The 14382-nt window shown below is 60.6% G+C and overlaps 6 protein-coding genes across 6 annotated transcripts; 4 read left to right on the top strand and 2 right to left on the bottom strand.

Moving 5' to 3' along the window:
- Positions 1 to 682: 682 nt before the first annotated feature.
- On the bottom strand, positions 683 to 1994 carry COLE_00655 (uncharacterized protein; the record flags this gene model as incomplete). Its single annotated transcript, XM_018422823.2, has 4 exons — positions 683 to 1033; positions 1068 to 1774; positions 1807 to 1909; positions 1944 to 1994. The coding sequence occupies 4 exons, from the start codon at positions 1992 to 1994 to the stop codon at positions 683 to 685; spliced, it is 1212 nt and encodes a 403-aa protein (XP_018279766.1).
- A 318-nt stretch (positions 1995 to 2312) lies between these two features.
- On the top strand, positions 2313 to 2879 carry COLE_00654 (uncharacterized protein; the record flags this gene model as incomplete). The annotated part of the gene is made up of 4 exons (XM_018425750.2): positions 2313 to 2332; positions 2369 to 2537; positions 2570 to 2716; positions 2751 to 2879. 4 exons carry the CDS (start codon positions 2313 to 2315, stop codon positions 2877 to 2879), a joined length of 465 nt encoding a protein of 154 aa, XP_018279767.1.
- A 722-nt stretch (positions 2880 to 3601) lies between these two features.
- On the top strand, positions 3602 to 6839 carry COLE_00653 (uncharacterized protein; the record flags this gene model as incomplete). The annotated part of the gene is made up of 3 exons (XM_018420783.2): positions 3602 to 3684; positions 3759 to 4025; positions 4193 to 6839. The coding sequence occupies 3 exons, from the start codon at positions 3602 to 3604 to the stop codon at positions 6837 to 6839; spliced, it is 2997 nt and encodes a 998-aa protein (XP_018279768.1).
- An 804-nt stretch (positions 6840 to 7643) lies between these two features.
- Positions 7644 to 8012, top strand: COLE_00652 (uncharacterized protein; the record flags this gene model as incomplete). The annotated part of the gene is made up of 1 exon (XM_018422824.2): positions 7644 to 8012. The coding sequence occupies one exon, from the start codon at positions 7644 to 7646 to the stop codon at positions 8010 to 8012; it is 369 nt and encodes a 122-aa protein (XP_018279769.1).
- Positions 8013 to 9217: 1205 nt separating this feature from the next.
- COLE_00651 (uncharacterized protein) lies at positions 9218 to 11388 on the top strand (the record flags this gene model as incomplete). The annotated part of the gene is made up of 6 exons (XM_018422825.2): positions 9218 to 9283; positions 9339 to 9851; positions 9953 to 10223; positions 10320 to 10754; positions 10790 to 10989; positions 11035 to 11388. The coding sequence occupies 6 exons, from the start codon at positions 9218 to 9220 to the stop codon at positions 11386 to 11388; spliced, it is 1839 nt and encodes a 612-aa protein (XP_018279770.1).
- Positions 11389 to 11785: 397 nt separating this feature from the next.
- On the bottom strand, positions 11786 to 13481 carry COLE_00650 (uncharacterized protein; the record flags this gene model as incomplete). Its single annotated transcript, XM_018425302.1, has 3 exons — positions 11786 to 11946; positions 11980 to 12947; positions 13000 to 13481. 3 exons carry the CDS (start codon positions 13479 to 13481, stop codon positions 11786 to 11788), a joined length of 1611 nt encoding a protein of 536 aa, XP_018279771.1.
- Between the last annotated feature and the right edge of the window lie 901 nt (positions 13482 to 14382).

The raw sequence follows: 14382 nt of genomic DNA, 5'->3' as shown, positions 1-14382 counted from the left end.
CACTCGGGATTATTCAAGCCATGCAATGCATGCAAGGCTCAAGGCAGCTAAAGGCAGCCTCGTCGCGAATCCTGTGCAGTGCCGGCACAGTGCCCGGCGGTGCCAAGAGAATTAAGAGAAGGACGAGTCTCCTGGGCCTGACCCGACGCCAGCCGGCGGCTGTGTAGTGCCTGGTCGCCACACCGACTGACCCACCCCACCCAACTCCCAACCTATCGCCGGATGCTCATCATCATATGCTCATGTGACCGGGCATCACGGATCACTGGGCTGTGGGCTTATGCCGCGCATGCTGACCATTTAATGATGCTCCCCGGTCATGCCCGTCACTGCCTGTTCCCAGAAGGTCCTCGTCCCTTTGATTATCAGGTCCCCGGTACACCGACGGGGCATGCCACGCAGCACTCCGCAATCTTGGATGTTGTACACTCTCATTCGGCATTCCATGATGATCCTTGTCTGGTCCCGAGCCGATACGTACGTCGCTATACGTCCTGCCACCGTTGGATCAACTGTGCTCGCGACACGCGACGGCAGATCTCCACAGGCGGGCCTCAAGTTCCCGCTGACAAGTTCCCGCCGAAGATTCGAGACTTGTGTCGCCACCCAACTCATCGTCGGCTACCTTCCGCCCGCTCTCCACATGCAATACATGAATGCTCCCCAATACGTCTACATACGCTCAGCTGAACAGCTTGCCAACACTCGTGTTGGTCTCGGCGCCGCGCTTGAGCACCTTGGCGACAGCCATCTCAAAGTCCTCCTGCCCAACGTACTGTCGGCGTTCTCGGAGTGCGTACATGCCCGCCTCAGTGCAAATACCACGCACTTCGGCACCCGAACAGTTGCCCATCTTCTCGGCAAGGGAGCGGAAGTTAATTCCACGCTGCAACGACATCTTGCGCGAGTGGATCTTGAGAATAGTAATGCGTGCCTCGGGGTTGGGTGGAGGGAACTCAATCTTGCGGTCGATGCGTCCTGGTCGCAACAGTGCCGAGTCGAGAATGTCGATACGGTTTGTCGCCATAATCACCTGCTGTTAGTTGGAGAAAACGCGGCATCGTTACCTTGATGTTCTTGGTGGGCTCGAAGCCATCCAGCTGGTTGAGAAGCTCCATCATTGTGCGCTGCACCTCCGAGTCACCACCACCGCCGCCCTCCCCGCCTCGCGAAGAACCAATCGAGTCGATCTCGTCCATGAAGATGATGGAAGGGGCGTGCTCGCGCGCCATGACGAACAGCTCACGCACCATGCGCGAGCCCTCTCCAATGTACTTCTGAACGAGCTCGGAACCCGAGACACGAATGAAGCGGCAGTCGGTGTGGTGAGCGACGGCACGCGCCAAAAGCGTCTTGCCGGTACCGGGCGGCCCGTACAACAGGACGCCCTTGGGCTGAGCAATACCAAGCGACTCAAACAACTCCGGGTGCTTGACGGGCAGTTCGATAACCTCCTTAATCTCCTTGATCTGCTTGTCAAGACCACCGACCATCTCGTAGGTCGAGTCGGGCACCTTCTCGACCATCATGAGCGAGACCAGCGGGTCCACCTTGTTTGGCAGGATCGAGTGGAGCAAGTACGAATCGGCGCGCAGCGCGACGCGCAGGTTGGGTGTGAGGGATGAGACCGGAATGTCGGCCGAGAAGTCCACGATGTATTTACCCTCGGGCGGGATCTTGACGAGCACCTTCTTCTTGCCCATAACCTTTATGACCTCGCCAACGTAACTCCCGGGCTCCTGGAGCACCTGCAGCTCCTCGCGCAGCAGGCGCACTGGCTGTCAGCGCTGCCAAGTGTGAACGCACCTCGCGTGTTGAGCGTGTTGCGCTGCGCCTCCAGTCGTCTCAGGTTCTGAGTCTTCTTTGTGATCTCATGCTGGGTGGCCTCAATCTTGTTCTGATAATACGTCTGGAGTGAGCTCCATGCGCCTAATCAAGCTCACCTTGAGCCCGCCGCCGGCGAGCTTGACGGGCGCCTTGGTGGCAACGGCCATGGCGAGTAGGTGGTCGTGAGGGTTAGGAGACGGGGCGAACGCTTGCAGATAAATCGAGTTATTGAACGGAGTTCGTGGAGAGCAATGTCTGTTTGTGGAGATTGTTGATGTGACCTTCCTTGAGCACGATTGAGGAGCTGATGAGGGACGACGCGCAACCCACCGCTGACGTTGTTCGGAAGCAAATCCACGTGGTCGCGATGACGGGGTTGCGGGGATAGGTCGCGGTGGCGTCCATCACTTCACGACTACTCTTTCCATCTTCAACGTTGCAACGGGCTAGAGTTGCTGCTCTTGCGCCCTCGCACTCTGAGCATCATGCACCTCAGGCGAACAAGGTGCGGAAATTGGTCTGAGAAACGATCTGACGGCAGATTGGTGTTTATCTTCGTGGCACTTGCGCTCTTGGCTCTGGTATCAGCCTCACCTCCTCACCAACCTGCCTCCCCTCTCGCTCCCAGAAAGAAGCCATACGTCGCGCAACCGGCCGAGGGATATGAGTGCACGCCTTTTGGCGTTTGCGAGGCATGTCCCGAGGACGAGGTGAGGTTCTGGATCAGCAAAGCTGACGGCAGCGGCATCAACCGTTCTGCCAGCCTTTCGGCAATCGGCGCCTGCTGCACTGCAAGAAGGCCGGGGGAGAGGACAAGGGCGTGACGCCCGCTTGGGAGGCGTGCGGGAAGGTCATCAAGAAAGAGCAACGCGACTTCTACGAGTTTGTCGTGAGTCATAATGAGGAGACCCAGCTGACCGCAGACGGCGAACGTATTGCTTCTCATGGTGTGCCTTACAATCTTTGCGGTGCGGACGAGCGCGCTCGCAACGCAGCAGTACCGCCAGCTTGCGGCACGCATCGGTATCCCGAGCGGAGCGTGGAGGACATAGCGCGATCCGACATGAGCGTGGGTGAAGGTGAACACGGGCGTTGAGACGTCATGATCGGGCCCTTGCGCGGGTTTGTGCGAGCGCACTCCGATGACACGCTCATGCAAACGCCGTCCACCATACCTGACACGTCAGCTTGGCAGCTACGCGACGCAATATGCTGGCGACCGCTGGCATTGGGAGGACAAGCCCGACCTCAGATGGCCGCAGCCTAGAGCGACCGATCTTGAACTACACACGCCGTTTATTCTCCTAAGTGTGCGGAGCAATGTTCCCGTCAATGTTGTATGCATGTAACAATTCTGATCAAGCTCTACCTGGGACTGGAGGTCTGTTATAGTGACGCAAACTGTCGGCTTTGATAATCCATCATGCGTCAAGGCTCCAGTGGTGCTGCAAGGTCGATTCCACTCTTCGTTTCCAGCAATCGATGTCGCTTATCTCGCGCTCCTTTGGGCCCTCACCGATTCACCAAAGATTCGTGTCGCGGTGTCTCAGATCTCTGATGATATGATGGTCCCGACCGGCTGCCGGCGACGATCCATATTACAATACTCTAATCCGTCGATTATAAATCCGCTTCCAGGCACGCTAAGTACTCCTATCCCTCATTCATTACGATCAGGTCGCGTCATGTGGACGCGTCTTCGAACCGTGCGGCACCAAAACCAAAAACAACATTAGGACACGACACGTCCAAAGTCAACGCCAACACATCCAGCATGGAAGCCAACCCCAACGCCGTCCACTCGGCCCCAACACACTTGGAGGGCTTGACGCGCGTGTGCTTCAGTCCAGATGGCAAGTAAGTGCCCACAGCGTGCCGCGCTCGGCGGGTGTAGCCCCATCTGCAACCCCCTCGTGCCCAGCTAACTTCAGAACAATCTACACTGCCGGCGCGGACTGTCTCGTGCGCCTGCACGACGCCGCCGACCCCGATGCTGAGCCTGGATTCCACGATGAACATAAAGAGGCCGTGACGAGCATTACGGCTAGTGCGGAATTGCTGGTTACGGCGTGTCTTGATGCGGTGGCGCGCGCGTTCCGCGGCAAGGAGCTCGACGGATACATCATGCGCGCGAGCGGCGTGCCCCTCCGCTGGGTGCAGGTCGACGCGAAGGGGTCACGCGTGGCGGTGTGTAGCGAGTGAGTTGCCCCCTCATGCCCAAGGGCAGTGGGGCTATACCAACCATTGTCTGTCCGCACGCGGCGACTGGGCAGCTTGCGTTACGCTTCGCTGTGCTACAGCTGCGCTTCACAACGCCGACACGCTGCCCTTAGCCTTGTCCTGTGGTCGCAGGAACTGACGCCAGCGAAAATCTTGTCTACATTGTTGACGTCAATGACCGCGACAATTGGCAGAAGATCCCAACCAACGACGCACCCGCCCGCTCCGCTGCCTGGGATCCCACCGGCCAGTACCTCGTGCTCGCTGGGTGCGATGGCAAGCTTAGGGTGTATGACACCAGCGAGAAGTCGCCATTCAACAAGCGCAACCTCGAGGGCATGATCAAGACGTCGCAGACCGATGCCCAGACGCAGGTTTACGTCGCCTGGCATCCAAGCGGTGACTGCTTCGCGGTGCCGACGCGCACGCACGAAATCGCGCTCATCGCGCGCGACACGTGGAGCAAGCTTGGATCATTCCATGCTGATGGGCACAGCGAAGTTGTTGGGGAGCTCGCATGGTCCCCAAACGGCAAGTACCTTGCGTCGGCGGCCGGCAAGGAGCTGCTTATCTGGGCAACGGAGGGAAAGCACGTCGTTACGCGCTGTAATGCCGAGGCCGCAGTTACCGGCCTGGCATGGGCGCCGAATGCCAACCTGATCGCCTTCACAACAGAGAATGGCTGGTTCAATCGCTGGTCGGAGCCTGTCGGGCCGGAGTTTGCATCACCGTTCCTCTCAGACGCGGATCTGGCGAAGAAGGCGGACAAGCTACTCGACGATGATCTGTTTGGCGACGACGCGGTTGTCGACTTTGACGAGGTTGGCGAGGAACTGGGCGACGATTTGGGCGACGACTGGCTCGTAGACGACGACGGTGCGTTCGCTGAGGACGATGCGGAAGTCACACGCGGCGGCCGGACCCAAGTCGTAAGCGTCACCAAGGCGCAGCCACCGTTCGTGCCCGGTGCGACCGAGTGGCGCGCCACAAAACGCTACCTGGCCTTCAACATGATTGGTGTGGTCGATGCAACGGACCAAGAAACGCATAACGTCGTGAACGTGGAGTTCCACGATAAGAGCGCCCGGCGCGGGTATCACTTCTCCGATCACGTCAAGTATACGATGGCGAGCCTGGGTGAGCAGGGTATTGCCTACGCGGCGCCGGCGGGCGACAACAACGCGCTATCCGTTGTTCATTACCGCCCGTACGATTCATGGGCAAGCAGCGCGGACTGGAGCGTGAACCTATTGGCGGGTGAGGACGCGCTGTCCGTAGCCATGGGTGGGCCTGAGAGCGGACTCGGCACCGTAGTCGTGGCCACAAGCAAGGGATTTGTGCGCTTTTTCACGGCGAGCGGCGTGCAGCGCTACGTTTGGCGTCTTGGCGAAGAGGTGGTTACCCTTGCCGCAGGGCGCGACGCGCTCCTGGTCGTCCACCGTGAGGGTGGAACCAGTCTTGACGGCTGCCAAAACCTACGCTACTCTCTGCTGGATCTAGAGACGTTCGATGCCGTGCAGGAGGGCCGCATTCCGCTCCCTCGCAATGTGACATTGGCGTGGGCTGGCTTCTCAGCCGCCGGCGTGCCCGTGATCTACGACAGTGCAGGCGTACTGAGTGCGCTCGACCGCTTCCGCCGTCCTAACCAGGGGCGTTGGGTGCCGCTCTTCGACGGCGAGGTGGCTCGCGGCGGCAAGCGTGAGACCTACTGGCCCGTTGGGGTCAGCGAGGAGCCGGGCGTGCTCCACGCCATCATTCTCAAGGGTGCAGAGTCAGCGCCGTTCTTCCCCCGCCCACTCCTGCAAGATCTGGACCTTCAAATGCCCCTCCTTGCAACGGACACGGCGGTCGGCGCACTCGAGGAGAAGATCGCGCGCGCGTCCATCCTACTTTCCGCCGAGGGGAGTGACGACCGCGAGGTCCAGATTGACCAGCACCTCCTCAAGCTCGTGCAGAGTGCATGCAAGGCGGACTCTCTCGCCCGCGCTCTTGATGTGGCACGCCTCATGCACACCTCAAGTTCGTTGGACGCAGCCCGCAGCATTGCCGACTACTACCGCTTCCCAGGACTGGTGGAGCGCATCCGGCGCGTCAAGACGGAAAAGGGGCGGGAGAGGGTGAGCTGGATTGACGCCGAGCCCCAGCAGGAATATGTGACGCGCGCCAGGGCAGGACGGGTGCCTGTAAAGGAGTTCGAAGACTTTGCTCCGGCGCGCAAGAGGAGCTTTGCCGGCCGCGAGCAGCCCAATAGGGCGTCGAGAGCCGAAACGCCAGCCGCGTCCCGGCGCACCGTGATTCCAGAAACCCCAGGGCCAGAGGAGGAGCATGAGGAGTCTATGGAGCCCTTCGACTCCACGGCCGGCAAGACATTTGACGAGAGCATTCCGTTCGTGGAGTCCCCAAAGCGCAAGCGTTCCGACGACGAGCCTGAGCCTCTGAAAGCTCGAAGCAACCCGTTCGCAAAGCGCGCAGGCGGCAACCCATTCGCCAAGGCCGCCGTTGCGCGCCCACTTGACTCGATCAAGAGCACGTCCTTCTTCGACCGCGTGGACGACATTGAAGCCAAGGGCCCGCAGCCGCCGAAGAGGAGCAAGATGGGTAAGGGGACGAAACCCGAGGAGAGGGGGCCAAAGCAGACAACCCTCTTTGGGATGAGGAAGCCTGCCCAGGTCGCGAAGGACAGCTATGCCACAGAGGCCACAGAGGAGGAGGATCCCGAGGCGAGCGACCAGCTCGGGGAAAGGGCTGTGCAGGACTCGATGGACGAGTTCGAGGAGACGCTGATGGATTGATTGTACATGTATGGCATTGATGCTGTGAGGGAACGCGCGGAAGCTGGGAAACGAATGAGGAATTATCTGGCGAGGCGACAGGCAGATGACATTAAGCTTAAGGAAAACCATGCCTACTGGGCGCGGAAGTGAGTTTGATACCCTCAGCGCATTACGTTAGGCTGCACGTCCAAACATCGACCATCCTCAAGATCTGAGGTCTCGAGCGCGATTGCATTCGCCGCGACTTTCGAAACCTGAAGCCGTCGCGTGAAATGGTGGACGTGACAGTGCACTGCCTCGCGCTCCCGTATCCATTTAAGCCTTGCAACACTGGCGAATCACCTGTTCATCCCCCTCTCATCGCGATTCGATATGCTCGCCCTCCTATTGCTGGCAACCCTGGCGGCCGCCTCGACCATTACGACCCCACCCACGCCGATTCCTACTGCGCTGAGCCTCGCCGCTCCGCGCGATGTTCACCATCTGGATCGCCGGCAGTCGGCTCTGCAGTGTGCAGACTCCTGCGGCGCCCTTCTCTTCGCTGAGCCAAATGAATGTCGCCCAGCGTTTGTGTTCGAGCTTGAGGATGTTTTTAAGAACCCGCAGATATGCGCGGAGCTGTGGTGCCCCGTAGGTCCGCCTCCGATTTCTGGCTGACAACAGTACCGAGACAGAGTCAACAGCTGCCTGTCTTGTGCCACGACGTATGGTCTGCGGGCTGCCATCCGATCCGCAAACAAGTGGATCGCCGACATGGATAGAATGTGTGCATCCCCGCAGTACACCCATGTGTGCAGCACCGACTGTGCGCCGGTCGAGACTATGCGCGTGTGCACGGGAGCCAACACCTACTGCGCTTCCTCATTGTGTGCTTCATATGGCTACAGCGCGGCTTCTAGTGCGTTCAGCCATTGCAGCGTATGCCTCACTGCTCAGAGCTACGCGACGCACATGGTGCAAGCTTTCGAGTCACTCAGTAGTGACTGGGCCAGCGTTTGCACTGCTTACTCGGCACGGGAAAGCGCGACGATGGCGGCCATGAGCGCCAGCAGCGCAAGTGTAGCCAGCTCACGCTCCGCGGCCAGCGCGAGTGTCGCGAGCGCGGCGTCGCGATCGAGGGGCAGCGCCACTAAGACGGATGCTCCGAGCGCGATGCTCGCTGCAGCGGTTGTAGGCGCCCTGGTGCTGTAGCTGTGATGTACGCACCATGAAGTTACGTGGTGTAAATGCCTTGGAGAGTGAGACTGAGCATCCGCATGCATAAAGGAACGGTTGATAAGCACAAATCCAAACATGTCTCGGATTGTATTCAGTACCCTCATCTGTGGATGTTGATCGTCGTCTTCCGCGCGCAGTTCGAGCCGCTTACAGGAACGCGTCCAGCTGACGCTCGACCGCTACAACTGCTTTGCAGTCGCAACAGTAAAGGTCTATCCGAGTTATTTTGTCCGTGCTGCACTGTTACCACGCCCTCAGCTCCGTTGACAACTGCGCCGGTCAGCCGTTATAAGCAAGACCAACCAGGGTGTGGCAGGTAAATTGCTTATGCTTCAACTCCCCCCCCCGGCCCACGCTGATGAGGACCCTGAGTCTGACTGCTAGTTCCCAAGCGTCGCCATCTCCTCGACGATATTTCCACCTCACAGCCGACCCGGAACTGGTCTCTGGGTCTGCCGAGCGTGCGTACACCAACTTCATAGCCCTCCCCACCACCCCCCTCCCCGCCGCTGGAGGCACCGCTGTGCGCTCGCCGGTGGCGATGGCGATGCGAGTATCAGCGTCAGCCAAGGGGTAACGCGTCTCAGATGAAAGTGGCCATCGCCCAACCTCTGTCTGGGCGCGCCCACGCCCGTCATTGCAGGCGAAATGGCGCACAGACGTAGGGAGACGCGCTCCTTGACTATCTGATTGTCCTGCACACACTTCGGGTGCCTACTGCGGAACAACATTGCTCCGCTCACATTTCCCGATGCGCCCCACGACGCGCGACGCGTTCGGCCGAGCGACTTTTGTTATCGGCACACAATCTCGTCATGCCCATTATAGCTTAGCACCAAGCATCACCGCACTCCGACCACGTCCTCGATCCACAATCTCTGCGCAATCCACGCCCTACCTCCGCCCGGGATGCGCATCCCGTCGTCGGTTTCGATGGCGTCGGGGCCAGTTGACGTCACCGCCCCAATCTCGCTGGTCCATGGCCGATGCCATTCTCGCACACTTGCAGGCGCAGCCGACTTCCCACGCCCCCACCCCTCTAGATCACTGGCTGTGTCATGTTCATCGCCAATGACGACCACGAGACGTGACGCGCCCAGCTCAAGACTCTTAAGGCGCGAGTGTTGACATTTATTTGACTTCGCCCTATCGCCCCCCCACTCACCCCAAAACTCACCATGCCCGACAAGATCCACCTTGCGCAGTACATCGTCGAGCGTCTCAAGCAGGCTGGCGTTCAGTCGGTGAGCATTCACCCATCCTCAGACCATCCCTGCCCCGCAATCTCGCTTACATTAGGTCTTCGGCGTCCCCGGTGACTACAATCTCGAGCTACTGGACTACTTCGAATCGGACCCGGTCCTCACCTGGGTCGGCAACGCCAACGAGCTGAACGCCGCTTACGCAGCGGACGGGTACGCTCGCACGCGCCCGGGTCTGGCAGTGCTGGTGACGACGTTTGGCGTCGGCGAGCTCTCCGCCCTCAACGGTATCGCCGGCTGCCTGGCTGAGCGCATCCCAGTTCTCCACATCGTCGGCGCACCCAGCACCGCGATGCAGAAGAATCAGGCGCTCCTTCACCACACCCTCAATACTCCTGGCTCGTTCGACACGTTCAGCAAGATGAGCGCGCCGCTGTCATGTGCCCAGGCGCTGCTCAGCCAGGTCGCGCCCGAGGCCGACACGAGCTACAGCGACGCGTTCGACGAGGCCCTTAGAGCCTGCCTCACCCAGTGTCGTCCTGCCTACGTCGAGCTGCCCATGGACGTGGTGCGAAGCAAGGTGTCCGCAAAGGGGCTTGAGAACCCGCTCGTGAGTGACGGCCCACACCATCTAGTCAAGATCTGAGGCTTCTGATATCCCCTTCCCCGGTCTCGTGGTCCACATATGCGCCTTACGTCGCTAACCCCCAGCCCCAGCCCTCCACTGCGCCCCCCTTCGAGGATATCCTCCTCCCCGCCAAGCCCGGAAGTGCGGCCCCCACCAACCAGCTCTTCCAGAGCACCGACGACCACTTTGACGCGCCCTCCGAGGTCGTCACCGAGCACGTCGTTAAGCTCATCACTCAGATGTACGAGAAGGCGAAGCGCCCCGCAGTGCTGGTGGACGCATGTGCCGCACGCTTTGGCGTCGGTAGCCTCGTGCGCGATCTTGTTGAGAAGTGCGGCATCCGCTTCTTCACTAGTGCGTAGCCTCCCTCCCCCTCTCCTTCGATCACACATTCCCATCCACGTACTTCACACAACACTCGACCTGCTATTAGATCTCCTCTGACCTCAGCGCCCATGGGCAAGGGCATCCTCGACGAGCGCCACCCCCTCTTTGGTGGATGCTATGCGGGCTCCAACTCGCTCGACCCCGTCAAGGAGGAACTCGAGGCGAGCGACTTTGTGCTGTATGTCGGCGCGCTCAAGTCCGACTTCAACTCTGGCTCGTTCACCGTCGGCATTCCGACCGAGCACGCCGTGCGCCTGCACAGCTTCACCACGAACGTGGGCTACGCCGCGTATCCGACCACGGACATCCGCCATGTCCTGCCCCTACTCCTGCCCGCGTTCCAGAAGATCAAGAGCCCGGCCGCGAAGCGCGACGACCTCGCGGAGAAGGTCAAGGTCGGCCGCGTGATGGCGCCCAAGGACAAGCCTGACGAGGCGGGCGGCGAGATCGTGCACGCGTGGCTGTGGCAGCGCATGGCCGGCTGGTTCAAGAACAACGGTGAGCCACTGCTCGGCACGCAGCACTGACATCAGACGTCATCATCACCGAGACGGGCACGAGCTCGTTCGGCCTCCTCCCCGTGCCCCTGCCCAGCAAGTGCACGTACGTCACCCAAGTGCTTTGGGGCAGCATCGGGTGGAGTGTCGGTGCGGCGCTGGGTTGCGCGCTCGCTGCGGCCGAGCTCGGCGGACGCCGCACAGTACTGTTTGTCGGCGACGGCTCGTTCCAGCTCGTAAGTCCCCATTTTTATACGAGGCTGTAGCAGAGCTGACGGCAGACCGCGCAGGAGCTCGGCACCATCGTGCGCCGCGGCGTGCCCGCGTACATCTTCATCCTGAACAACGACGGCTACGAGATCGAGCGCCGCATCCACGGCAAGTACGCTAGATACAACGACATCCAGACGTACGACCTGCAGCAGGCGCTGCCGTTCCTCGGCGGACAGAAGCCCAACATTGCATACGAGAGCTTCAAGGTCACCACGCAGGGCGAGCTGGATGGTCTGCTGAAGGACCCCGCGTTCGGCAAGGCCGACAAGGTCCGTCTCATTGAGCTTGTCATGCCGCGCGACGACGCGCCCGCGGGCCTGATCAAGCAGGCTGAGCTCACGGCCAAGGCCAATGCGGAGTAGTGTAGTTGACAGAGTTGTAGTCAAAACCAAAGGGAACTCCCTGCAATGTATGTGCTTTACACACGCTCCCTCAGGTCTATCGGAGTGGCTAGCCTCTGCGGAATCTCAAATGTCTCCGAGCCCAGTCCAATCTGCACGGGCGACAGACCTCAGACTCTTACAGGCAAGCTAGCAAGATGCATGGTCGACAATAAACACACGCCACCGGGGCGTCTAGGAACTACAGTGCACTAAATGGAAGTTGTATAATGATGGGGCAAGTGACACAGGCGGAACCGCCAAAGGGACATGGATGCAATAATAGATAGCCGAAATGATGCGGGTATGGACATGATGCTCGTATAGGGGGAAGGTCTTCGTATCGTGTGTCGTCGTTTCTGGTGTGATGAACAGGTGATCAGGTGCAGCACCCGTAGCGCCCCTTGGGCTTGCCCGTGTCCTTCTTGATCGCGTCCGTGAGCATGACGCTGTCTTTCCGGCGGAGAGTGCGCTCGCGCTCAATCTTGTCTTTGCGCGCGACGAGGACGGTCGCGATCGAGCGGCAGAGAAGCTCGACGCCTGCGGTCAGTGTTGAAAGCTGCGTAGACCCACCATCGCCCGTCAGGGAGGACACCTCGCCGAGGCGCACGCCCTCAACGTCGACGCCCCACTGTGGCGGCTTCTCGTCACGCGGGGCGTCGGCATACAGGCGCGAGTCACAGCCGAGGCTGCCGCCGCGAGGGCGTCGGGTACTCGAGCCCTTGCGGTCGTTTTCATGTGAACGGACCACGGCGCCAAACTCCTCTAGCGCGTCAGCCGCCCCGGGGCCCTCGCCTCGGCCCCAGCCGCGGCTCCATTCCTCGCTGCGCTTCGGGTTGCCGAGCATGGGTGAGCTCTCAACGCGCGTGCGTAACGGTGACAGGGAGCTGCGCGAATTCGTCTGACGCGCAGGCAAGTCGTTCGCCTCGGCAAGCTGCTCGAGATTGGCGAGTGCTTCACTCGTAGTTGGCGAGCGAGATAAACCTAAAACGCCGGAGAATCCCGAGATCGAGAACCGGTTCGATGTCTGGCGCACGCGCGAGGTCGAATTGGCAGTCGAGGCAACAGCTGTTTCGGCAGTGGTGCCAGATATCGGCTCTGAAGGGGGCGCGGGTGAGTGAAATGACACACGTTTCCTGCGGGGCGGGACAGAGGGTCTGCTGGATGGAGACGTAACGGCCGAGGCGCTCGCGCTCGAGCCTGGTCCAGATGACGTGATGTCGGATGGAAAGTGGACGGTCGGCGCGGGCGTAGGGGAAACGAGCGCTGGCCCGCCAGGTGTGGACACGCCAGAGGAAGATGGGTCCCAGTCGGCAAAGTCGCTGGCAGCGGCCATCAGCGACGCCAGGCCGTGCATCGAGTGGGGGCGCGCACGTGGAGGCGACAGTCCAGAGCTTGATTCCGTCCTCGCGCGTGATGAGGTACTTCTGAAGAGGCGGCTAGAGGTGAGCGGCGAGAGAGAGCTGTGGTCGAGCTGGAACTCGGGCTCGGGTGGCGCGGGCTTGAGCCACGTTCGGATGGTGCGGCGTGCCTCGCCCAACCTGTGGAGTGTCAGTGCACGCTTATCGATCACGCTCAGACGGTCCAACTCACGTAACCACGCGCTGATCCTCGAGGTCAGTCTTGGCGGCGACCACGTAAATGATCATGTCCTTGGACGCCTTGCTGTTGAGCTCGTCGAGCCACGAGCGCACATCCATGAAGCTATCGCGGTCCGTCGTGTCGTACACGAGAATGCAGACGTGCGCCCCGCGATAGTAGATGGGCGCCATGGAGCGGAAGCGCTCTTGACCAGCGGTGTCCCAGATCTGCAATTTGACAGGCACACCGTTGTGGACGAGTTTGCGCTTATAGAGCGAGCCCTCGAGAGAAGCTGGGGCAGGGATGGCGGAGTAAGATCCCGTCGTGAGTCGCAGGATGAGCGACGTCTTGCCCACTCCTTGAGACCCAAGAAGAACGACCTTGGCCTCGAGACCATCTGGCCCCCCAAAGTCGAGCTCAGCGTCGAAATCCGAAGCCGATGCCGGAAACGCGCGGGCGGGCGGAGTGGGCGAAGCAGCCAACTCGACGCCCATTCTGCGCATCCGAGAACTGGTCGGGTACTCCGTTGCCAGTGTAGGGTACCGCACAAGCTTTGCGCCACCTGGCCCTGGACCTGTCGTGGAACGCAACCTCGCCCGTGAGTCGGCACTGTGGCTCTCGACCATGCGGACAGACGATGGCCCTGGTGCGGGCGCCGCAAATGTAGATCTCCGCGATTTAGCACGCGCTCGTTCGTCGTGAGAGCGAGTGCGGCTAGCGAGCGATAAGCGGCCGAGGGCGGGGAGCGTGTCTGATCGTGTAAGGGTTGGTTGCTTTACTGGCGACTTTATCGGCGAGTGCTTGGATGGTGATGCCGAAAGTTCGGAGCGTATGCCAAAGTCCGAGCGGAAGCGTCGTGCGCTCGGAACTGCAGAGGGCTGACAGCTACTGCTGCTGGCATTTGTGCTAGGTGATGTGCCGGTGGAGGGTGGTGAAGAATCGTCCTGGGAAAGCGAACCTCGTTCCAATTGATAACCGCGTGTGGACGGGACATGGTCCGCTGGCAGAGCGAGTGGGACCATCTGCACGGGGAAGGCAACGGGGTTGTGTGGAGGTGAAGGGTCTGGCGTGGGAGGCAAACTTGCTTTCGGCATCTCCGGGTCGAGTCGGACGGCGCCGCGCGGGAGGTGCTGGAGTGGTGGGTGGTGGTCTTCGTAAACGGGGAAGGGAGGAGTGGTGGTGCGGCTCACACCACTCGACAGCCCAGGTGAGTCAAACCTGTCTGGTTCGAAAGAGGGCGGCAGGACAGGGGGCGTGACCACCATCATGGCGGGCTGAGGGGGAAGGGTGGGCCAGCGGTCGGCCCGGCGAGGTGTGAAGTAGATGCAAGTCGCAAGTTGCAAGGCTGGAACAATGGAATGGAGTGGAAAGGTTTTAGTCGCGACACGAGGTGCG

The sequence above is a fragment of the Cutaneotrichosporon oleaginosum genome (genome assembly GCF_008065305.1).
Source record: "Cutaneotrichosporon oleaginosum strain ATCC 20508 chromosome Unknown ATCC20508_contig01, whole genome shotgun sequence".
NCBI classification, from domain to species: domain Eukaryota; kingdom Fungi; phylum Basidiomycota; class Tremellomycetes; order Trichosporonales; family Trichosporonaceae; genus Cutaneotrichosporon; species Cutaneotrichosporon oleaginosum.
The sequence above is the reverse complement of the archived record's forward strand: the minus strand, read 5'-3'. Positions and strand labels throughout refer to the sequence as shown.